This window comes from Mytilus edulis, chromosome 1, assembly GCF_963676685.1.
Source record: "Mytilus edulis chromosome 1, xbMytEdul2.2, whole genome shotgun sequence".
Classification (NCBI taxonomy): Eukaryota; Metazoa; Mollusca; class Bivalvia; order Mytilida; family Mytilidae; genus Mytilus; species Mytilus edulis.
In genome coordinates, this window is record NC_092344.1 from 47,360,243 (window position 1) to 47,385,993 (window position 25,751).

General features: G+C 32.5%; 2 protein-coding genes across 2 annotated transcripts; both read right to left on the bottom strand.

Annotated features, from left to right (window-relative positions):
- Positions 1-2,320: 2,320 nt before the first annotated feature.
- Positions 2,321-3,163, bottom strand: LOC139519396 (ninjurin-1-like). The gene is made up of 2 exons (XM_071311492.1): positions 3,122-3,163; positions 2,321-2,671 (listed from the first exon to the last, which is right to left on the bottom strand). The coding sequence occupies exons 1-2, from the start codon at positions 3,161-3,163 to the stop codon at positions 2,321-2,323; spliced, it is 393 nt and encodes a 130-aa protein (XP_071167593.1).
- Positions 3,164-8,987: 5,824 nt separating this feature from the next.
- LOC139484100 (N-acyl-phosphatidylethanolamine-hydrolyzing phospholipase D 2-like) lies at positions 8,988-25,742 on the bottom strand. Its single transcript, XM_071267830.1, has 6 exons — positions 25,617-25,742; positions 23,048-23,237; positions 20,478-20,975; positions 18,673-18,824; positions 11,772-11,892; positions 8,988-9,721 (listed from the first exon to the last, which is right to left on the bottom strand). The coding sequence occupies exons 1-6, from the start codon at positions 25,640-25,642 to the stop codon at positions 9,554-9,556; spliced, it is 1,155 nt and encodes a 384-aa protein (XP_071123931.1). The 5' UTR covers positions 25,643-25,742; the 3' UTR covers positions 8,988-9,553.
- Between the last annotated feature and the right edge of the window lie 9 nt (positions 25,743-25,751).

Consider the following 25,751-nt stretch of genomic DNA (forward strand, 5'->3'; position numbering starts at 1 on the left):
CGGTTCTCCTGATGTTCAGTGCATGGTTGTCGTTTTTTTGAAGTGGTTTGTGTTTCTTGTTTCTCGTTTTTATATTGATTAATCCGTTGGTTTTCCCGTTTGAATGTTTTTTTTCAATAGTCATTTTTGGGGGCCCCTTTATAATTTGCTGTTTGGTGTGTGCTCCCTGTTGAAGGCCGTATTTTGACCTATAATAGTTTACTTGTACAAATTATGAAAAAAATATTACTAAAAAAAAAACAAGTTATATTGTTTCTTTTTTGTAAATTCACATATCCCTATAAATGCACAATCTAAATTTGGAATTGTGCATTCAATTTTATTATTACGACGAATTGTTAACAATATAACAAAAATCCGTGTACATTGTTTTAACCTTATTTAATAAATATATATGTATCCTCTTTTCGGTTCTTTTTGGTCCTTTTCGGTTCTTTTCGGTTCTTTTCTGTAAATCGTCGCTCTTTTCTGTAAATCGTTGGACCGATTTGTCTAATTATAAAACGTTTGGTAACATACACATAATAGCCGCTATACTTAAGCCGATTACTGTAGACCTAAACCTTAAGGAATTACAACCATACTATTCTAACATTTCTAAGAACTGGAAATTTACAGACAAAATATATCATTTGAATTATTTCAAAAACTAAACACTGGAGAATGGGCTGCAGATATCGTCTGAAACCTTGCCTAAGGTAATTTCAATCTTAGTTTAGAACATTTAGTTGAATTATCTAAACGGGGGTCGGGGAAGGGGGGACAGACAAAGAAACATCCATGAAATCATGCCGATACCGAAGCAATAGCTATAGGGCGAATGATTCCGTTGGGGACTGGTAGTACCTACCGGCATCATGACTGCTGTTGTTTAATTCTTGGAGGTGTTTTTTTTAAATCAATATCAATCCACCTGTAAGTTACAATTTCAAACACGAAAAATCTAGGCAAGAGTGGTTTGGTTTGAATTTTCTACTCTATACAGTGAGAAGTGAACGTTGTTGCAAAGAATGTTCATAAAAGTGCAATTTTATGCGTAACAGTGATTTGGTTTCAAGATTCAAGATTCAAAAATTTTAGTATCCTCAGACACTTACTATCAGTGTACAAGATGTAAACTTTGAAATTATAGCATTCCATTATCACATGCAATAAATATCTAGATCTTCAGATGGTTTCTTCATTTTTTATAAGGGGTGTGTGGGTTTTTGTCTCATTGACGTATACAGCAAATATCTCTTTTTCATTACTTGGCAATTTCATTGCGATGAAATTGTACGCGTGAACGCAGTGTATGGTGTAATGTCTACCATGTTAAAATCTACCATTTGCAAAGAAATCTGGCAAAATCTGTGATCCTTTAACAACCTCAAAACAAAATCAATCACGACGAACAGGAAAGGCAGGAAAATAAGAATAGGGCATATAATGATAGTATAATTAAAAGAGGTGAAAAAGTGAATATAATTAAAATCACTTCGAATAGGAGAGATGAACAATGATACGGAAGCGTATAAGGGACATGGAAAAAATAAAATTGGCAGTGGACTTTTTTTTTCAAAGTCGAAATTTTGACTTTTTAAATCTCAAAATTTTGACTTTAACTTGAAATTTTGACTTTTCAAATCTCGAAATTTTGACTTTTTGAAAAGTCGAAATTTTGACTTTCTTAAAACTCGAAATTTCGACTTTATACAGACTCGAAATTTTGAGTTTAGTAAAAGACGAAATTTCAACTTTCAAAAACTCGAAATTTCGACTTTAGAAAACCTCGAAATTTTGAATTGAGTAAAACTCGATATTTCGAGTTTTCAAAAGTAGAAATTTCGAGTTTTCAAAAGTCGAAATTTCGAGTTTTAAAAAAGTCAAAATTTTTCCTTTAAAAATAAGTCGAAATTTCAAGATTTTAGAAAGTCAAAATTTCAAGTTTAAGTCAAAATTTCGAGATTTGAAAAGTCAAAATTTCAAGTTGAAGTCAAAATTTTGAGATTTAAAAAGTCAAAATTTCGACTTTGAAAAAAAAGTCAACTGCCAATTTTATTTTTTCCATGTCCCTAATACGCTTCCGTACAATGACTCGAACACAAACATATATAATAATTTAGTTTGCGTAGTAATTAACCAAGTGATTTATCTGTTAAGAATATAATGTAGTACCTGCTAAAAAGACAAAAATTAACGTAGAAAAAGTTAGAAAAACAAAATAAATCTGTTTATTGCTTAAAAGCCTTGTATGGGCTACCTCCATTTCTATTTGACTAAGAATGTTTGTTAAACAGTCAAAGATATTAAAAGCAAAATTAACCATTTGAATAAAGATTCAATCGGATATCTTAATTCCAAAGGCAGCAATAAATATATTCACAACTGTAATCACACATATAAGACCAACAGCGGCATTGTTAAGTCCATTCACATGTCGTTTCACTTCCGGTGACTTCGTCTCCATACTTCCAAGCACTAGTAGCATACCACCAACCGTTAGTTGTAGAATCAAAGAAATTGCAATTAACACAATTACAACCCAGAAATAATCCACATTCGTCCCTGCATTCAGCATGGCCTTTAACTGGGAGGCATTTGCCATTAGTAAACTTATATCCAATAACCCTTTGGCCAATGTTTTCTTTGTGGCGTACTTGTTGTATTGGAATAATGGCTTTTCTGAACTCTGTAACACAACATTTTATATAAGTTTATTTTTTACATCTTACTAATTGTGTTGTCTTTGTTTGTTTGCTTGTTTTTTTTTTTTAATCTTGTTAGTGTATCTTTTTTTGTTTATTTGTTTGATTTTGTTTTTTGTATTTTAATTTTGTTGCTTTTAATGTGATGGCATATTTTAAAACAAATTCTGTAAAGAGTAAAACGCGTCTATTCCTTATATTTATTTATGCAGAGACAAAAATAAATAAGTTGATTATATATTAATTAAACACACGGAAAATAGCAAGATATCTATAAAAAACTAGTAATGCAGTATTTTTTTATTTACTTTTTATCATAATGATAGTAAAATAAATTTACACATGAAAATCCTTGTAATGACTTTAGCAAAGTGTCTCAGCACTGTAATTTTATCAAATTAGTTAACAATAACAATTCTTATATAAAAAAATACCTGTTTTCCCCCATCTTCAGGCGTTATTCCTACTGTGGCCATTTTCCAAAATTCGATCAAATTTATTTGACTGTTACCATAACTTTTATCTTATCTAAGATGATATATGGAGAGCTTAATGACACCGAAGGCAAACAACTTTAATTGAATTGCAGATTTGACCAGATTTAAGAATTTATTTGATAAATTGAAACCATTAGAGTGCCATGATCTATTCCTTTTAAATTGATCATGTGATATGAAGAAATATAGTTTACTTTTGATACGTATCATTTACGAAAATATAGTTTTAAGTATCTTTGGAATAGAATACGCAAAATGCCGTCATCGTCATTTATGCTATAATTAATAGAAATACTGAATCCAAAAATATTCATTCTGAAATTCTTTAAATGACATATATATTGTTTTGATTGATACACGAAAGGCTCATCTAACTAAGATTTTTGCAATACTGATGATGTTGAAGCTGATTATCCGTCAGTTTGTAAAAAAGAAAAGTGGGCTTAGTGCATTTTTTAAAACTTTTTGTTCGTGTGCTACAACAACAAACAGTTTATATACTCGATTAATATCATGTATAATAAAATTAATGCTTTGGGCGGATCTTGGTGCTCATGATAATTCGCTGTTTTTTTTTTAATTGTGCTAAAATTGAACAAAATCAGTGGCGGATTCAGGGCTGACTTTTCATAAGGAGGCCAGCTGACTGACATAAAAGGGGGTTAGGGTGGCCCGCTCCAGTCATGCTTCAGTGATTCCCTATATAATCAACCAAATTTTCCGCAAGAGAGCCCCTACCCCCCCCCCCCCAACTGGATCCGCCTATGAAGATATGTAATGTCTGTCCCATCACTCTCGTCGAATATGTTCTTTGCTGGATCATTAGGTGACGAATATTGGTGGTAAATCCCGGCGGCGGTAGTTTATTGAATAAAAAATAGTCAGCAAAGATAGTCTTTCGTTCTCTCTCCTCGATCTGTCCAGATTATTTTGAGATGTTATCAAAGAAACATGCAACACAAATATGCGTAACATTCCATGTGAATGTACAATCACTGCTGAGATTTCAATATAAGTTTTTATCGTCTCATTTTTCAAGTGGTAAGGTTAATAACTATCTGTCATTGAACTGATAATCGATCAGGAATCGGTTAGGACGACATTTTTGTAGAAACTTGTATTGTGGTTTATCTTAGAATATAAAATCGTAAAACAAGAGATGTTATGTTTTAGAAATAAAATTTATAGTTATGAAACAAAGTTTGCTGAAATGGAAAGACAATATGATAATGAACATATTATCTTTTTTTCAAAGTACCTAGTTTATACTATAAGGGTTTATTCCTTACTAACCAAAGTTTAGGTCTTCTTTAATTAATTTGTTGTATCATATAGTAAAGACCCAATACTTCTCGGTTCACGTGGATAGTATATTTGAGTGCATCAAATTTACTGACAAGAGCATAAATTGGCATCATGGCTTTAAAGCAAGTTCTATTCATCAGAAAATTTGTGAGGGTGCATCAAATTTGCTGAATGGGCGTAAGTGTGTACCTTTCGTTCCTTTCTGTTTCTTTTTTTTTTATATAAAGAACCACATCAATCTTGTGCCCTTTTGTTCATTTTATAAGGGAACACAGGTTATTTCATGTTTCGAATTTTGTCAGTGAAATAAGGGAGATAACTCTAATACTCATTACTGTACATATTTTATCTATTTATGGTATATATTTAATACTGAACATCAATAAGTTCACAGTATAGTATTCAAGGTTTCTGATTTTCAGTAAGATAAGGTACTGAACCAGAAAATTAGTGATGCAAAAACTATCCTATCTATCAAAGCTGATACACTTATTATCATCTCAAAATGAAGGACATGACTTTTTAAAAGTGGCATAACTCCTGAAAAGTTTCAGTTATCATAGTAAATATTATGCATAATTATTATTCAAAGACAATGTACTTAACTACTGTGTTCCTAATACAACTCACTTAAAAATATTTTAGCACAAAGGTTGCACAAGCCAATTCAAGAAATTGTACATCTAAATATGCACTTCCTTGCAAAAGGCTAGTTACAATGATGAATTAGTAGTAGAAGAACCATTTTTTTAAAGGGTTTGCTTGTTTTCTTTTTGGTTTTGGTGATGTTCTTATTTCGTTATGCAGTACACTTTCACACTTCTACTCACTAGGTGCACATAACAACTAATAAATTGTGTACATTAGACACATATACTTTTCTATAACCACCATGCTGAATTCAGGTTTACTCAAATTTTAGTCCATTGCCAGGAAATTATAGCTAATGTGACCTTGACCTTCTCCTGGTTGGTCTCAAACTCGATTGCCATCTCTTTCTTCAGAAGAAGCATTGCTCACCCAAATTCTTTAACATCTGAATTTTGTCAAAGACAGTCTGGAAACAAAACCTCTTCAAAAGGGCAAAATCAAGCTGTATTTTGTCATAATTAAGAGTTATTCAAATGAAGAGTGCAGAAAATTTCTGTCTATAAATATCTATTGCTGCTGTGACCTTATCTTTTGATAATGTGACCCTCCCTCCCCCCAAAAAAAGAAAAAAAAGTGGTCATTTTCAAAAAGAACATTGCACTCACTTTATTACAAAATATTATTAGTAAATCATTATAGGCTTATCTAAAAGTGACCTTATCACATGTATTAAAACTATGGAAAGTTTAAAAGTCAATGGACCATGACTAAAAATAAAAACACAAAAATACTGAACTCTGAGGAAAATTCAAAAAGGAAAATCCAAAATCAAAAGGCAAAATCAAAAGTCCAAACACATCAAATGAATGGATAATTTATAAGTGGGGGCAAGGACCAAATATCTCCAAGAAAGATAGTATGCAATCACCCATTCTAATGACCTCTCTGGTATAAACCTGTAAATGTATTTTTTTAAAAGGTACTATTGTAATCATGATTTACTAGTGTAGTGGTTCTAAGCTTAAGATCTTATCTGATTTTTAGTGACTTCTCCCTTTCCAAATTTTTCGGTACTTTAGTTTAAATTTAACAAGGGACCTCCATATAAGATTAGTCAATTGACTATTTCCATCAATTGATTTATTTGTAGAAAGGGGTCTTACTGATCATTTATGCTGTTTACAGTTGATTTTAATCTTTAATGGTTCTCAAGATAACAGCCATAAAAAGATCACAACTTAAGGGAAACTTTTATTTTGCCACTTATGTTGAATTATTTGTACCCCCCTAGATTTGCTGATCAGTTTTGACACTAACAGTTTTTCTTTTAATAAAATATCCAAATAGTGTCATCAATGGGTAGTACTTCTGATAAGAAGGTAATTGATAACTTTTGTAGAAATTTATAGTCATTATAATACTCGGTATATGTTGACATTCTGAATATTTTTGCAACTGTTAGTTTTTATACTACAAGATGTCGATTATATCAATCCATTGGATGTGTACTGATTGAAATTTTAGTCTTAGATACAAAATTTACTTATTAGTTACTATTGGCTCTGAACTTACTTTCAGTAACTCTGAGTTCTCTCAGATATGTAATTTTTGTCTTTTGGGCCTTAGTCTTTTTTTGTCGTATGTTGTTATAAGTCATATTGGTTTTTGGTTAAGTGTCTTGTAAATAAATCAGGCCTTGAGTTTTCTCATTTGAATAGTTGTACATTTGTTGTTTTGGAGCCCTTTAGGTGTAATTCCATTATGAATTTTCCTCTTTTAGTCTTAGTTAATTGAACTTTTCAAAAGAAGGGCAGAATCCATCTTTGTTTCAAATAATGAAATACTTGAGTCTTGGCATGAGTAAATTTTTATCCTGTCCAGTACTATTAAAAAAAATTCAATAACATCAATGGAAAGTAACCAATCAAATTTTCAACTTTTTTTGTGTGTACAAGCCTAAGTAACCATGTAACCTCAAGTTTCTAAAATATAGAATCACCAAATAAAAAAATAATGGTGCTTTGAAACACCTAAGATTTATGTTTATGACCTAGAAACTTTTTACTGCTATGAAATGTAGGATTATTTTCCTACCACTCATGGTTCTCGCTAAGGATTTTTGAAGGCGAGTCCAGGGACTCGTCATTTTAAGCCATGATGAGTCTAACAGAAAGAAGAAAATATTTTATTGCAATATAATGTAATATTTTAGTCTCCATTTCCTAATAGAGCAATGAAATGACATTAAATTCAGAACACTTTTAAACTTTTGCTATAAAATGATGACATTTGTTTAACTGTGTTCAGTTTATACAAAATATTTCAATCTTGATGCATCTGTGGACTAACCAGTTTTGAAAATGGTGAGTCCAGACAGATTTTGATGAGTCCAGGACTCATGGACTCGCCTTAGTGAGAACCCTGACAGCCACTGTCAAATCAAGTAATTGTTTTTGTTAACCTTTTTTTGCATGCAACCATTTGTGAAGTACTATGATTTGGTGATATTACACCTTTATAGCTTACTATGCCATATGAGTTTAACTCATTGTTAAAGACTGTAAAAGAGGGACGAAAGATACCAAAGGGACAGTCAAACTCATAAATCTAAAACAAACTGACAACGCCATGGCTAAAAATAAAAAAAGACAAACAGAAAAACAATAGTACACACGACACAACATAGAAAACTAAAGAATAAACAACACGAACCCCACCAAAAACTAGGGGTGATCTCAGGTGCTCCGGAAGGGTAAGCAGATCCTGCTCCACATGTGGCACCCGTCGTGTTGCTTAAGTGATTACAAATCCGGTAAATAGTCTAATTCGGTAGGTCATATTCATGAAAGGGAAGGGGATTGTAGTTACGACGTAAGGAACATATCCGATATCATTTGTGAAACGGTTATTCCATAACGGTCAACCAACTCGTGATGGCGTCCGTAAAATTTACGAAGGGATGATTTCAACTTCACCATTTGGAACTCTTGGTTTAATAGCTTCCTTGTGAGCAGCAAACCTCTATCAAGAAAATCATGATAGGAAATGCAAGCACGGGAATATCGTATCAATTGGGAGATATATACCCCGTATGCAGGTGCTGCTGGAATGTTGCTACTTAGAAATGGAAAGTTCACAATTGGAAAGCTGAAATCATCTCTTTTGTCGTAAAGTTTTGTTTTCAACCGTCCCTCATTGTCAATTTCTAGATGTAAGTCAAGATATGAAGCCGACTTAACTGTATCTGTAGTATCCTTTATCTCTAGTTCGATTGGATAGATGCGTTCCACATAGTCACCAAATTTTGAATTGTTTAGTGAAAGAACATCATCTATATAGCGGAAAGTAGAGTTAAAGGATATTGCTAACTTCTTATCTTTCTTCCTAAGAAGTTCCTGCATGAAGTCAGCCTCATAATAATAAAGAAACAAGTCGGCGAGTAGAGGGGCACAGTTTCTGTAAAGTGACCTATAGCTATTATCTTATTTTTCCTTTGGTCTCTGGTAGAGATTCGTATAAATACAACATCAAATGCAGTGTTGTGAGTATATCACATGTATTTCATCTGCATATGTACTTAGAAGTTAGTTTTTGAATCAGGTTAATTAATCGTTGAGTGATTGATTTCTCTTAGAACTTTAAAGGTCCAAGTGTATAAACTCTACACAGAACAATAGCTATTGTATTTATACAATGGGACAATTAAACTGATAAAAGTTTAGGTACCTTGACAAAGAGGAGATGACTGTGTGGAAGAGTTTCATTTGGTTTGCAATAAAGCTGAAAGGATTATCGGTAAATATAGTGATCTCTTTTGTAAGAACCAAATCTTAGGTAACAACTCTCTTCTTGCTGTTAAGGGATGGATGACCTTTTGATTCTTAATATAAAATGTACTAACTATAAATATTGTATACAATTTTATTATTTTATTAAAGCTAAAAGATATCTTTCAACAAATTAACAAAAACATATTTGTTTTAAAAGGAGACCTGCTCTGATATGAAAAAATGGAACAGAAGACCAGTGGACAGGATACAAGTGCAGTACCATGCATAAAGTCCCTTAATAATTCTATCTTTTGAATGTGAAAAAATGAATGTTTATTTCAAATTTGGCTGTCAAATTGAGGAAATAAAAAATCTATATTTCAACAATATTATATGTTACTAAAGGGGGTTAGGAATAACCATTCTGCTTCAAAATAAAAGTCAAAAGTTGACATTCTCCTAATTAAAAAAAATAATATTGCTTGAATTTAAAAGCTAATGGAAAAATAACATAACATAATGACCATGAGACATTATGAATTCACAAATACAAACTTAAAAAATAAAGCTGACATCCTTAAAAACAATTTGAATTTTCTATTGAAATTTTGGTAATTTTTAACATAAGTATATTGTAAGTTTTGACAACATTTGTCTAGCTATATATAGTGTAATCACTATCAGTATGTTTTAATTAAAAATTTTACAATTTGGCTCCATCATCATCTTTACTATCATTAGTGGTATCTTGATTTGATTTGATTGGTATAATTGCACCATGCTCTACAGTAGAGAATTTTCCAAAGTTCTTATTTCCTTCCATTGCTTTGCTTACTGCTTTTTCCAACAAAGTTTTAGGCTCCAGATAAAACTAAAATAGAAAAAGTGAATAAGAGACTAAAATCTGACACTCAAATAATGGAAAATATTTGTTAAAACAATACATAATAAGAAGGAGAAGATGCCGAGGGGGGGGGGGGGGTTAAAAAACACAAGTCAATGTGAAACAGACAAGACCATGATTAATAAACAGCTGCGCCATGAGCGCATGATACGCCCTTCATCTTGTATTAGAAGTTTTATGCAATAATCATAAATAGTTTGCGATACGGCGTGACATGTGAAAAAAACAACTTTAAAATAAAACTTTGAATCATCACCAAAAAGTATACAAAAAGTATACAGACTCGGACTTCTCTTGAACTGAATTTTAATGTGCGTATTGTTATTCTTTTACTTTTCTACATTGGCTAGAGGTATAGGGGGAGGGTTGAGATCTCATAAACATGTTTAACCCCGCCGCAATTTTGCGCCTGTCCCAAGTCAGGAGCCTCTGGCCTTTGTTAGTCTTGTATGATTTTAAATTTTAGTTTCTTGTGTATAATTCGGAGTTTAGTATGACGTCCATTATCACTGTACTATTATGCATATTTTAGGGGCCAGCTGAAGGACACCTACGGGTGCGGGAATTCTCGCTACATTGAAGACCCATTGGTTGCCTTCGGCTGTTGTTTGCTCTATGGTCGGGTGGTTGTCGCTTTGACATATTCACCATTTCCTTTCTCAATTTTAGATCTTTAGATTAATATAACTAAAAAGTGTGTAAAGTTTTAAGCAATAGTCATTAATGGTTTTTAAGATACAATGCAACATGTGAAAACCCCCCTCTTTTTTAACAAAAAAACTCAATAACTCCAAAATAAAATTTTGAATCATCACCCAAAAGTATACAGATCTTTGGATTAATATAATTAAGAAGTGTGTGAAGTTTAGAGCAATAATCAGAAATCGTTTTTGCGATACAGCGCGACATGTGAAAAATGCACACCCCTGTTTTAGTTATTAAGTCCTGTAACTTAAAAACTTTAAATTCTTATTTCACCAAAAGTTATATACAGATTGTTTGACCATCATAAGAAACAACCTTGTTAAGTTTCATAAAATTTGGATAAGTGGTTCTCATGTTACAGTGTGACATGTGGACGCTGGACAGACGGACGCTGGACATTTGTATACCATAATACGTCCCGTCAAAATGTTTACGGGCGTATAAAAAGAACAAAAAAAATCCAGAAAATATAACTAAGAAAACTATAGATTTAGCCCTGGAATCCAAGGAGAGGTGAGGTGAACAAGAAAGGTCAATAATTCCTGCTCCACAAGTGAGATCCATCAGGTTTGTTGGAATTTTGGTTCTCAACTAATCCTCATTGTCAAAACAAGGATATATGTGCATCTCACTGCACTATGTTTTTTGAACTCATTAACACAGGTAGAAAAAAACCGCTGAAAATATCTAACAAGAGAGTGACCATGGAAATTCACATGCTCTTTGTATAATATATACCAAAATAGAATAATATACAAGTTGTAGAGAATTTTCTGTTATATTTGTTTCATATTCAGAAAATTCTACTACTTGCTCACATTTGGGCTTCACCTGTGCAACATACCTTATCTGACATTCTACATACTTTAACTGTTTTTATTGCATGTATCATTAAATCTCAATATATGCTGCTTTCATACTGTACATTCAGAAATTAGTGTGAGGTTTTTATTATTGGGAATAATGTAACTAATATAATATTGCAATAATATTAAGAACTCTCACTAAACTACTAAAATATATACTTTCATGAATATTTTCTAGAAATCGGAATAACTGATCTGACATTTTTCATAAATTGCAATAATAAATGCATGCAATAATTTCTGGATTTACAGTATGTGTTTTTAGCATGATTGTTCATATTGAATATTGTATGTTTCAGTTTTTGAACTTTAGATCTTATTGGGTATTGTATGTTTTTGAATGATTGTTCTTATTGGATGAGTACAACTAAAATTATATGAGATAATGTCATTTGATTTATCTCAAATGCATACAGAATCAATAAAGTAAAGTATTATATAAATACCTCATGAGATCCAAGACCATTAAATGTTCCCCAGTGTATAGCAACAGAGCATTTAGATCCAACTTCAGTATGAACCTTAACAGCTTCTTCAGGATTAATATGTTGTGGCTTCATAAAATATCTATAACAAGATGTTGGTAAGTAAATAAAGTAAGTTTAATAAGGAATTCAAAATAGAGGCTCTAAAGAGCCTGTGTCGCTCACCTTGGTCTATGTGAATATTAAACAATGGACACAGATGGATTCATGACAAAATTGTGTTTTGGTGATGGTGATGTGTTTGTAGATCTTACTTCACTAAACATTCTTGCTGCTTACAATTATCTCTATCTATAACAGTACTTTCTGTGGAAAATGTTACTGAAAATCTTCAAATTTTAAGAAAATTGTTAAAAATTGACTATGAAGGGCAATAACTCCTTAGGGGGTCAATTGACTATTTTGGTCATACTGATTTATTTTTAGTTCTTACTTTGCTGTACATTATTGCTGTTTACAGTTTATCTCTATCTATAATAATATTCAAGATAATAACAAAAAAACAGCAAAATTTCCTCAAAATTACCAATTCAGGTGCAGCAACCTAGCAACCGATTATCCGATTCATCTGAAAATTCCAGGGCAGATAGATCGTGACCTGATCAACAATTTTACTTCCTGTAAAAATTTGATCTTTATGCTTTGGTTTTTGAGTTATAAGCCAAAAACTGCATTTTACCCCCATGTTCTATTTTTAGCCATGGCGGCCATCTTGGTTTGTTGGCCCAGTTACCGGACACATTTTTTCAACTAGATACCCCAATGATGATTATGGCTAAGTTTGGTTAAATTTGGCCCAGTAGTTTCAGAGGAGAAGATTTTTCTAAAAGATTACTAAGATTTACGAAAAATGGTTAAAAATTGACTATAAAGGGCAATAACTCCTAAAGTGGTCAACTGACCATTTTGGTCATGTTGACTTATTTGTAGATCTTACTTTGCTGTACATTATTGCTGTTTACAGTTTATCTCTATCTATAATAATATTCAAGATAATAACCAAAAACATCAAAATTTCCTTAAAATTACCATTTCAGGGGCAGCAACCCAACAACGAAATGTCCGATTCATCTGAAAATTTCAGGGCAGATAGATCTTGACCTGATGAACAATTTTATTCCAGTCAGATTTGCTCTAAATGCTTTGGTTTTTGAGTTATAAGCCAAAAACTGCATTTTACCCCCATGTTCTATTTTTAGCCATGGCGGCCATCTTGATTGGTTGGCTGGGTCACCGGACACATTTTTTAAACTAGATACCCCAATGATGATTATGGCCAAGTTTGGTTAAATTTGGCCCAGTAGTTATAGAGGAGAAGATTTTTCTAAAAGATTACTAAGATTTACGAACTAGAGGCTCTAAAGAGCCTGTGTCGCTCACCTTGGTCTTGTGCATATTAAATAATGGACACGGATAAATTCATGACATAATTGTGTTTTGGTGATAGTGATGTGTTTGTAGATCTTACTTTACTGAACATTCTTGTTGCTACAATTATCTCTGTCTATAATGAACTTGGCCCAGTAATTACAGTGGAAAATATTTTCTACAAATTTACAAAAATTTATGAAAAATGTAACTAGAGGCTCTAAAGAGCCTGTGTCGCTCACCTTGGTCTATGTGCATATTAAACAAAGGACACAAATGGATTCATGACAAAATTGTATTTTGGTGATGGTGATGTGTTTGAAGTTCTTACTTTACTGAACGATTTTGCTTCTTACAATTATATCTATCATGAACTTTGCCCATTAGTAACAGAGAACTATATTTGGTAAAAATTTACATAAATTTACCAAATTAATGAAAATTGTTAAAAATTGACTATAAAGGGCAATAACTCCTTAAGGGGTCAATTGACCATTTAGGTCATGTTGACTTATTTGTAGATCTTACTTTGCTGAACATTATTGCTGTTTACAGTTTATCGCTATCTATAATAGTATTCAAGATAACCAAAAACGGCAAAATTTCTTTAAAAATTACCAATTGGAGGGCAGCAACCCAACAACCAGTTGTCCAATTCATCTGAAAAATTCAGGGCAGATAGATATTGACTTGATTAACAATTTAACTTCTTGTCAGATTTGCTCTAGATGCTTTGGTTTCATAGTTATAAGCCAAAAACTGCATTTTACCCCTATGTTCTATTTTTAGCCGTGGCGGCCATCTTGGTTGAATGGCCAGGTCATCGGACACATTTTTCAAACTAGATACCCCAAAGATGATTGTGGCCTAGTAGTTTCAGTGGAGATTTTGTAAAAGATTACTTAGATTTATGAAAAATGGTTAAAGATTGACTATAAAGGGCAATAACTCCTAAAGGGGTCAACTGACCATTTTGGTCATGTTGACTTATTTGTAGATCTTACTTTGCTGAACATTATTGCTGTTTACAATTTATCTCTATCTATAATAATATTCAAGATAATAACCAAAAACAGCAAAATTTCCTCAAAATTACCAATTCAGGGGCAGCAACCCATCAACCGATTGACCAATTCATCTGAAAATTTCAGGGCAGATAGATCTTGACCTGATAAACATTTTTATCCATGTCAGATTTCCTCAAAATGCTTTGGTTTTTTGAGTTATAAGCCAAAAACTGCATTTTACCCCTATGTTCTATTTTTAGCGGTGGCGGCCATCTTGGTTGGTTGACCAGGTCACCCCACACATTTTTTAAACTAGATACCCCAAAGATGATTGTGGCCAAGTTTGGATTAATTTGGCCCAGTAGTTTCAGAGGAGAAGATTTTTGTAAAAGATTACTTTAATTTACGAAAAATGGTTAAAAATTGACTATAAAGGGCAATAACTCCTAAACGGGTCAACTGACCATTTTGGTCATGTTGACTTATTTGTAGATCTTACTTTGCTGAACATTATTGCTGTTTACAGTTTATCTCTATCTATAATAATATTCAAGATAATAACCAAAAACAGCAAAATTTCCTCAAAATTACCAATTCAGGGGCAGCAACCCAACAACCGATTGACCGATTCATCTGAAAATTTCAGGGCAGATAGATCTTGACCTAATAAACATTTTTATCCATGTCAGATTTCCTCAAAATGCTTTGGTTTTTGAGTTATAAGCCAAAAACTGCATTTTACCCCTTTGTTCTATTTTTAGCCGTGGCGGCCATCTTGGTTGGTTGACCAGGTCACGCCACACATTTTTTAAACTAGATACCCCAAAGATGATTGTGGCCAAGTTTGGATTAATTTGGCCCAGTAGTTTCAGAGGAGAAGATTTTTGTAAAAGATTACTTTAATTAACGAAAAATGGTTAAAAATTGACGATAAAGGGCAATAACTCCTAAACGGGTCAACTGACCATTTTGGTCATGTTGACTTATTTGTAGATCTTACTTTGCTGAACATTATTGCTGTTTACAATTTATCTCTATCTATAATAATATTCAAGATAATAACCAAAAACAGCAAAATTTCCTCAAAATTACCAATTCAGGGGCAGCAACCCAACAACCGATTGACCGATTCATCTGAAAATTTCAGGGCAGATAGATCTTGACCTGATAAACATTTTTACCCCATGTCAGATTTGCTCTAAATGCTTTGGTTTTTGAGTTATAAACCAAAAACTGCATTTTACCCCTATGTTCTATTTTTAGCCATGGCGGCCATCTTGGTTGGTTGACCGGGTCACGCCACACATTTTTTAAACTAGATACCCCAATGATGATTGTGGCCAAGTTTGGTTTGATTTGGCCCAGTAGTTTCAGAGGAGAAGATTTTTGTAAAAGTTAACGACGACGGATGACGGACGACGCCGGACGCCGGACGCAAAGTGATGGGAATAGCTCACTTGGCCCTTCGGGCCAGGTGAGCTAAAAAATTAACTATAAAGGGCAATAACTCCTTAAGGGGTCAATTGACCATTTTAATCATGCTGACTTATTTGTAAATCTTACTTTGCTGAACATTATTGCTGTTTACAGTTTATCTCTATCTATAATAATATTCAAGATAATAACCAAAAACAGCAAAATTTCCTTAAAATTACCAATTCAGGGGCAGCAACCCAACAACAGGTTGTCCGATTCATCTGAAAATTTCAGGACAGATAGATCTTAACCTGATAAACACTTTTATCGCATGTCATATTTGCTCTAAATGCTTTGATTTTTGAGTTATAAGCCAAAAACTGCATTTTACCCCTATGTTCTATTTTTAGCCATGGCGGCCATCTTGGTTGGTTGGCCGGGTCACCCCACACATTTTTAAAAACTAGATATCCCAAAGATGATTGTGGCCAAGTTTGGTTTAATTTGTCCCAGTAGTTTCAGAAAAGAAGATTTTTGTAAAAGATTACTAAGATTTACGAAAAATGGTTAAAAATTGACTATAAAGGTCAATAACTCAGGGTTGGCAAAAACCCGGGTTTTATGAGTATTGCCCAGCCCAGTGGGAAATACTGGGAAAACCTGGGTTTTACTGGGTTTTAGTGGGTAATACTGGGCAATACTGGGTAATATAAAATATTTGTCTGAATTTTAAAGAGGATTCAGTGATAAACACAAATGCAATACATTTAATAAGATATTTATACCCTATTTTGTTTGTTTAGCATTTGTCTAGATTGGCAAACTGTAAATAGAAAGCAAATGAATAATTTTTTTTTCAAATGAATATAGCTCCTATTAAGAATTAACAATTACCTGTATTAAAGAAACATCACATTTAAATAATGTATATGTACTGTCACTAATTAATAAGTAATTATTCAGATTAGAACACAGATTTGTTTATGTAACAATAATCAGTCCTTTCAATTTTATAAGTGTTAATGGCATGACCCTGTCATTTGCCTGTAGGGTGTTTATTTAGCAATATGAATGTATAACAATTAAAATTAACAATTCAACTTAAACACTGCAATAAAATGCATTTTTCAAAGTTTGGATTATTGAAACAATACTTGGTAATTTGAAAAAAAGGTATCTTTAAATGTGCAAATCTTGTATTCTGCCTACATATAAAATTAATAGAGAAGAGAATGAAATTGAATTTTCTAGAAATTACTGTCAATGGTTATCTGTATAAAAAGTATATATTTAGCTGTTATACTATGAAACTATTACTATTTTGTGTTAAAATAAGCTTAAAAAATCATATTGCCCAGTAATGCCCACTATTACCCATTTCTGGGAGTATTGCCCAGCCCGGGAAAACCCGGGTTTTCCCGCCCGGGAATTCCCGGGTGGGTAATAATTTGCCAACCCTGCAATAACTCCTAAAGGGGTCAACTGACCATTTTGGTCATGTTGACTTATTTGTAAATCTTACTTTGCTGAACATTATTGCTGTTTACAGTTTATCTCTATCTATAATAATATTCAAGATAATAGCCAAAAACAGCAAAAATTCCCTAAAATTACCAGTTCAGGGGCAGCAACCCAATAGCGGGTTGTCGGATTCATCTGAAAATTTGAGGGCAGATAGATCTTGACCTGATAAACATTTTTACCCCTGTCAGATTTGCTCTAAATGCTTTGGTTTTTGAGTTATAAGCCAAAAACTGCATTTTACCCCTATGTTCTATTTTTAGCCATGGCGGCCATCTTGGTTGGTTGGCCGGGTCACGCAACACATTTTTTAAACAAGATACCCCAATGATGATTGTGGCCAAGTTTGGTTTAATTTGGCCCAGTAGTTTCAGAGGAGAAGATTTTTGTAAAAGTTAACGACGCCGGACGACGGACGACGACGCCGGACGCCAAGTGATGGGAAAAGCTCACTTGGCCCTTTGGGCCAGGTGAGCTAAAAATGGTTAAAAATTGACTATAAAGGGCAATAACTCCTAAAGTGGTCAACTGACCATTTTGGTCATGTTGACTTATTTGTAGATCTTACTTTGCGGAACATTATTGCTGTTTACAGTTTATCTCTATCTATAATAATATTCAAGATAATAACCAAAAACATCAAAATTTCCTTAAAATTACCAGTTCAGGGGCAGCAACCCAATAACGGGTTGTCGGATTCATCTGAAAATTTGAGGGCAGATAGATCTTGACCTGATAAACAATTTTACCCCTTGTCAGATTTGCTCTAAATGCTTTGGTTTTTGAGTTATAAGCCAAAAACTGCATTTTACCCCTATGTTCTATTTTTAGCCATGGCGGCCATCTTGGTTGGTTGGCCGGGTCACCGGACACATTTTTAAACTAGATACCCTAATGATGATTGTGGCCAAGTTTGGTTAAATTTGGCCCAGTAGTTTCAGAGGAGAAGATTTTTGTAAAAGTTAACGCAGGACGACGACGACGGAGGACGACGACAGACGACGACCGACGGACGCCAAGTGATGAGAAAAGCTCACTTGGCCTTTCGGACAGGTGAGCTAAAAAAAGAAGATCATGGTCATTTCAAAATGAATATAAATATTATGCAATGTAATAAAAGGACAATAATTGTATTTTGCTAATTGAACAGCTAAATAAAATATTTTAAGACATCAGGAAAGAATAATTCTCTATTATTTAATTTTTGAACTGATGTAAAGAGGGAGGGAGCAATTTATAATCGAAATCTATAATATCTATGTTGTGGGCAGCATGTCAGATATATCAAACTAATTCAATCTTTGAATTAAGATAATGCTCTAACTGTCTAGCTCATGTAGAAAAATGTCACTTATTACCAGTGATTGTTTGGATAACATCATTCTGACCTTCTGAATAGCCTATGACCTTGTCAGGTCAGCATGAGATCATGTTCATGTGCGCAAATCCTTTTATCTTTTTTGCCTGATAAGGACTCGTCCAGAACTTTAACAAAAAGCTTTAAAAGGAGTATACACAATAAATATTGCGATTACAGAATAGTTTTATACCTTGGTGCGTAGCAGCCTATAGGTATTGCAGACAAGTCTATAGGTCCATATTTTTCACCAATTGTTTTAAAGACAGGACAATAACCAGTATCTCCTGAGTAGTAAAATGTATGACTATCTTTACTTTTTATAACCCAGCCACACCATAGACTCTGTAAATACACAAAACAATACATCATGAAGACATAATCTTTCAATCAGTTTAATTGAGGTCAGGAGCTGTCATGTCAGTAACTGCTAGTAGTTCTTTGTTAATTTATGTATCATGATACTATCATGGTTATTTTGCTTAGTTTCTTTTGTTACCTATTCTGATATCACATTTGAATTTCTTTTAAAATAAGGTTTTTACTGTGCGTATTGCTGTGTTTGGCTAGAGGTATAGGGGGAGAGTTGAGATCTCACAAAACATGTTTGACATGGCTTTTGTCTGCTCTTTGGTCAGGTTGTTGTTTCTTTGACATATTCCCCATTTCCATTCTCAATTATATTTTTTTCAGCCTTTTTTTAAAAGAGAACCAAAGTATAGTTTACAGTTTTAATTTTTTTGGGACCTTTTAGTAAAAATCAAAGCCCAGACATTCAAGGTTCAAAAACAATATGGTAACATATCTTTCCTTTTGAAATGAAAATACATTATATTATATATCATTCTAGAAAGATGATGCTATGGTATTCCATGTCATGAGTCAAATTAACTCAATTTTGTTCTTTGAATCAGATAATATCTGCCCTTTTTCAAAATAAAATATGAAAAAAATAAATGGGGAATGTGTCCATACTCCATCGAGACGCAGATGATGCCATCGCTAGCATATATAAATGTTATAACGGGACATAACTCAAGAACTGTAAAAGGGAAGCTGCCAAAATTTGAACTTAAACTGAGTTTAGCGGTAATAAGCATTATATATACATTTCATTAAATTAAGAGATCAGAAACAAAAAAATCCAGCAGTTTTTCCATTTGTAAAGGTTATCAAAGTGCTTTTAAGCACTGAATGGTAAAGATTGCTTAAATTTATCATTTGGTAGTAAAATTGAATATTGCATTGTATAAAGCATTGGTTTTAGTTGATTCAACTGCTATTCTGGACAAAGAAAGATAACTCCAGTTTTCAAAGAAGATTTTAAAAAGCATCGATTTAAGTTTAACTGCAATCATGGACAAAGGAAGATAACTCCAATATATTTGTTTTTACTTGATTGATATTCTTGAAATTTTTTAGCAATTTTTCAATCTGTAAAGGACATTATTCTAGAACAGTAAAAATGACAGCACCAAAATTTAAACTTGATCTGATCATTAAAGTACTGTAATAAGCATTGTGTATAAGTTTCTTAACATTTAGTTGGGGCAAACTTAAGTTAGAGATCAGAAACGAAACATTTAGAAATTTTTCCAAATTTAAAGGGGCATAACTCTAGAAAGGTAAAAGTTACACCACCAAAATTCAAACCCCATCTGCATTTAGAGGTAATAAGCATTGTGAATAAGTTTCATAACATTTGGTTGAGGCAAACTAAAGGTAGAGAACGTAAACTAACTTTGGGACGTACGTACATACATGGGTACGTACAGACAGACAAGGGTAAAACTTAATACTGGGGCTACGGCGGGAGTATAATTAAGTTTGACATGTTTAACCAAGATAAAATAATTGTGATTTGGTTAATTTAGATTATTTTAACAAAAAAACAAACTTTTTTGGCTCAAAATTAATATGTTTTATCATTGCAAATTATTTACCTAACACATTTTAATTGAATTCATGGTAAGTTTATTTTTTAATGAACTTATTCACCTTCATGGCATCTGTAGCAGTTCTCTGACTCCAGTGCTGTGCAGGTACACAACAAAATTTCACTTCTTTGCCTCCGATTTTGACATCATCTTCCTCCCACCATGTCATTTCCTTAACATTTTGACAGTTATACCTTTCAAACCATGATCCTGTTCCTTCTGGTACATACCATTTTATGTCTTGAAATTTGGTATTCAACTTTTCAACTGCATCATGTTCCAAATGATCATAATGATTATGACTTACAATTACAGCATCAATTTTGGGTATATCTTTTATTTCACATGGCACAGGTCGATATCGATAAGGTCCAGCAAACTGAACAGGTGAACAGCGCTCGAGAAAAACTGGATCAGCCAATACTGTTAAACCATCAAACTGAACTAAGAATGTAGCATGGCCAATCCACATAAATTGAATAGGATCTTTTGGATTTTTAAGTTTTTCTTTTCCCTCTTCATCAAGTTTATGAACTGGAAGTTCTCTATTCAACACTTCCTGGAACATAAAATAATTCACTACATCAATTTGTATTTGTATAGATATAAAGCAGGGTTCATGATTTTTATAAAGTCCTGCTCTCCATGGAATTATTTTTTATTTAAAAAAAAAGTTGCATGTCATAGTTTATTCACATTATGAACATTATATAGAAATATCTGAGATGACTAATTATCATTTACTGAAAGTTTTTTCAAACCACAATTTACTATTTTACATTAAAAAAAACCCATCCCACTTCAAGATAGTACAAAGCGCTATGTTTCTCCCTTGAAAAAATAAAATAGGACTTGCCCAGTGACATTATGTTTAACTGATTATCTGAAAGTGTAATTGAAATCCTGTCATTTGTCTTTAACCGATACAAATGTGAACCCTTTAAGTATGGTCAAGCCCATGTTTTGCTATGGGAAACCTAAAAACTCCATCAGACAAAATAATTAATTATAAGCTGAATAATGCCATCAGATGCTTAAGATTCTCAGAAAGTCACTGTTTAAGGGGACTACACATCAGACAATAAAATTGATATATGATTTTGTTTTAATTTCAACCTTCATAAAAGCAGAATATAAAAATTATATTTTGCTTTATGTGATCAATTTGACACAATTTGTATAAATATATTATTCTATAACATGAAACAGATCAATAAAAATCATCATTGTTGATTGCAAGTGCTTGTATGTCTAGTTATATTTATATTAATGTTTATTTTTTGTAATGACTTTTGTTATAAATTAAATATGAAAATTATGTTCAAATCAGTAAACATATATCTTCACAGCTTATGCCCATTTAATGAGGAGTTGCAAGGGAAAAATATTAAAGGGCAAACCATCCTATGATCAAATTTTAGAATAAAGGAGAGAATGACCACTATATTAGTCCACACTAGGGACCATATTGACCTTGTTTTACGGTATTTATGATTCTTTCATTAAGACCCTCCAGCAACTATCAAGATGAAGAACAGGAATACAAACTTTGACCATTGATAATTTGTTTTTTTTTCTATACATTGACATTGTGTGCGATGAGCTCCCGTGTATGTGTACTTCATATTCCTTTATTTTCTGTTAAAGGGTCTGAACATGACTTAATGCAAATTTAACCCTTGAATGTAAAAGGTCATATGGCAATACATTGATGTTTTGTTTAACAAATGATTTAATACCGAGAAATTGGTGGTCTTACTTTAATTTAAACCATGTCAGCTATCTAGCTTTATCCACAGGCGCTTGGATATATGATACAGTTATTTTTTTTAATTTTGTTGTTGATATTAAGATATTCAATTTTCTATATTTATAATACATATCTATCACTTCTGTGCATATCTCACCTACAGAAAATACCTAATTTTGCAATCCATACTAAGGAAAATTGGGTATTGTTTTATATACAAGAAAGGCAGCTTCGTATTCTTTGATATCAAGTTCAATTTTCCATGTAGAAATGACCACTTTTTTCTGGGTCCAGTAGCATGGTATATTCTTAAAATATTTTCTCACATAATGCCTGGACATCAGTGGACATGCAACATTACACAGTGTGACACGTTAACAAATGAAAATCAACACTCAGACTAGTCATTATTAAAGTAGGACAATAAATGAATAAAAGACAAACCCGGGACCCAGAAGTACAAACAATAGACCATCAACTCTGAAAACCAAAAGTAAAATAGAAACATGGATTACGAAAAATATGCAGGGGCGACATCAGAGAGTGAAGAGAACTTGCTTCTTGCAAAACACTTTCAGTGAAAACAATTTGATATGAAGACAATCATAGGAAGACAATCTTTTGTTTTAGTTTTTTGAAATTTAAAACATGAGGCATTTGCCTCAATGTAGTTAAGGCCCTGATAGTATCCAGTCTATAAATTTTTTGAAAAAAAAAAATCAACCTCCTGCACAATCCCAGATCTTCTCCATTAACACCCAATCCTCCAAATAAAGAAAAATATTTCTTTTAGTTTTTACATATTGTTACTATTGACAAGGCTTGGGATTGGGACAAGCAAATTAAATTTCCTTCCACTATAATATATTTTTCATTCAAACCTCATTTGGTATTCCTGCTTCATTTTTTTCAGTCAATTTCATCTTCAGAAATGAATATGCACCAGGTTTATACCAATCAGTCCATGAAGAAGGATTATTGTATGACACACCATAGCCAAACAATCCTTTCTTCTTAATAGGTGCATTCTTCTTAAAGGGGTCACTCTCTGCCATATCGTCAAAGTCTGTTCTGAAAGCAGAATGAACACAGGGTTTATAATCAATTAACATATATGTCTTCAAGAAAACTATGATATCTTTACAAGAGGCATCCACTTAAATTAAAATCCAATGATCATTCTTTTCTAGACATTATGATTGATAGTGTAAGTTTTATTGAAAAAAGTTACCAAATAAATATTTGATCCTGAAGTCACATTAATTCAAGAACAATGTCTTGCTTAAATATGATATATTATAAAAAAATTACTTCGGCCTCGAAATACTTATAAAATATTTGAACGAATTCTGAAATTTTTAGTGTTTTTTACAATTAGATATCCATAATGAAATTACTAAAAATCAACATTATAGTATTGACACTTCAGTGCAAATGTGTTAATCATTATGTGACAGTGATGCTTTCAACATGTCATTTCCAACATGTTGATAAACAAGTATATATACAGTGTCCATTAGACACCATACCCTGATCACATATCCATGTTCAATGAAGTGTAAAAATCTTGTTCAAAAAACTAATTTAGCATAGATATATGTTAAAAAGTGCACATCATATTAATGAACATGAATATTAACTTTTTAAAAGTTTATTTGGCCACCACTTCATGGTAAACATTATTTCAAACCAAAACTTTAACATGATAATGGACTGACAGCTTAAGGACAGACAGTAGAAATTATATGGTTCACTACTGACCCCACACAGATCCAATGATTTAAATGCAGGGTCCATACAAGGATGCATCAATTTTTCTCGTTAAGGAACCTCTTCATTATTAGATGAATAAGGTAGGTAATTTGGTCTCTTGCACTGGAAAATTCATAGGAAATCATACCACATCGTTTTACTTATTTAAAGGTTGAAGAAAGTACATGTGAAGAAAGGACAATATGACTATTTCAGTAATCCTGTTTCAATCAATCATAAAAACTCAGTGTACACTTTTTAAAATAATGATTTAGATTAGGAATAAAAGAAACAGACTTAAAATGTCATAATGGAACAACATGAGAGTTTAACATGTTTAAATTGATATGTGCCATCATAAAATATATATTTTAAAATATATAAAAGAATACGTACGCACTGAACATTGTTTCTGAATCTGTGAAATTATCTCAAAACAGAGATAGGCCTCCAGATAAATTCATTAAGGTTAATCATAACTGCTGTTTTCAACTCTAAAATCATATTAGAGTACTGACAACCCTGTGAAACTTATTTTTTTATGCCATACATGGACAAAGTCTAAATATCAGCTGCTGAGGCGAATGACGATAAAAAGTGAACTTTCCTTAAGACGATAAAAGAATATACTGATTTTGAGGCATAACATAATTTTTTTTCCTAAAATGACCCTTACAGTAATTATTTGAGACCTCTGACAAATCATGATAAGGATATATTGACGCAATCATGATATGGATATTTTTATGAATCATGGTAAGTTTTAAGCCAATTTGACATTAATGGTAGCCGAAAATGAGTTTTAAATGACTGTTTGACACTTGACAGTAAAGGGCATAACTACCCTCATATAAATAAGCTATTTGTATTTTCACTAATGTCTTCATTAGTTAACTTTGGCCAAAAGTCAAACTTTATACTAAATTTATATCATTTTAAAAGAATTGCAATTCATGGAAATAAACAGATCATGCAAAATTCTATAAGTATAGAAAGGGGAGGGGGAGAAGGAGGGGTCCTGATCCCCCGGGCTTAAAAACATGATATCCTCAGGTCCCAAAATTTAAATAAATCTAAATCCTGGCATCCGAAAATTGGAAAAAAAGAATTCCTGGATCCCAAAAGGATCAATCCCCAAATCCTGAGCTTAAAAGCACCTGATCCCAGAGTCCCGGTGTCACGGAATAGAAGTTCCTTCATAATTTAAGTTCCAAATGGAAACAATATTCTGGAATATTATTTCGACTGGAATAAATATTACAGGAAATGTTCCTTATGGAATAAATGGTATAGAATATTTGGTCCAACAGGAACAGGTATTATGACATTGTTTATAACAAAGTTTCCAGTGGAACTTCTGTTAGGTGGAACAAATATATGTTGACACCAATACGGTTCTTATACCCCTTCATAGAAACTAAGTCCCTGTACAAAGGAAATAATGTGAATCAAACAAATGTTTGGAAAAACAGTCACAAAGGTTAATTGCCCTCAAGTACTATTTCTATTGAACATAGAGGGACATTATATATCTGCACAACAAAATAGAAATAGTAGATCTTGCCATGCATGGATAGAAAACAAGTGCCTGTGATTTTCTGTATAGGGAAGAATAAAAGAATTTTAAAATCCCTCCCCCTAAAACACACTACGCATTTATACTTTCGAGATTCAAAACCTATATACATATGAAATCACCTTTCGTTTTTTTTACAACATGCCATTGACAAAATACTTTGTTATGGGGAAATCCAACATGTTTCGCTTCTTCGTTTTCGCTTTAGAAAACGAAAGTAAACAATCCAGATTACCGGAAGTAATTTCGTATTTATC

Bases quoted from the DNA above. Each gene is read 5' to 3' on its own strand.
- LOC139519396 (XM_071311492.1), bottom strand. From the start codon at position 3,163: ATGGCCACAGTAGGAATAACGCCTGAAGATGGGGGAAAACAG. The intron at 2,672-3,121 runs GTATTTTTTTAT...GTTGTGTTACAG, and splicing joins CTGAAGATGGGGGAAAACAG to AGTTCAGAAAAGCCATTATT.
- LOC139484100 (XM_071267830.1), bottom strand. From the start codon at position 25,642: ATGGCATGTTGTAAAAAAAACGAAAG. The intron at 20,976-23,047 runs GTTTGAATGAAA...TTTATGTTCCAG, and splicing joins AAGCAGGAATACCAAATGAG to GAAGTGTTGAATAGAGAACT. The intron at 18,825-20,477 runs GTGAATAAGTTC...GTGTATTTACAG, and splicing joins CTGCTACAGATGCCATGAAG to AGTCTATGGTGTGGCTGGGT.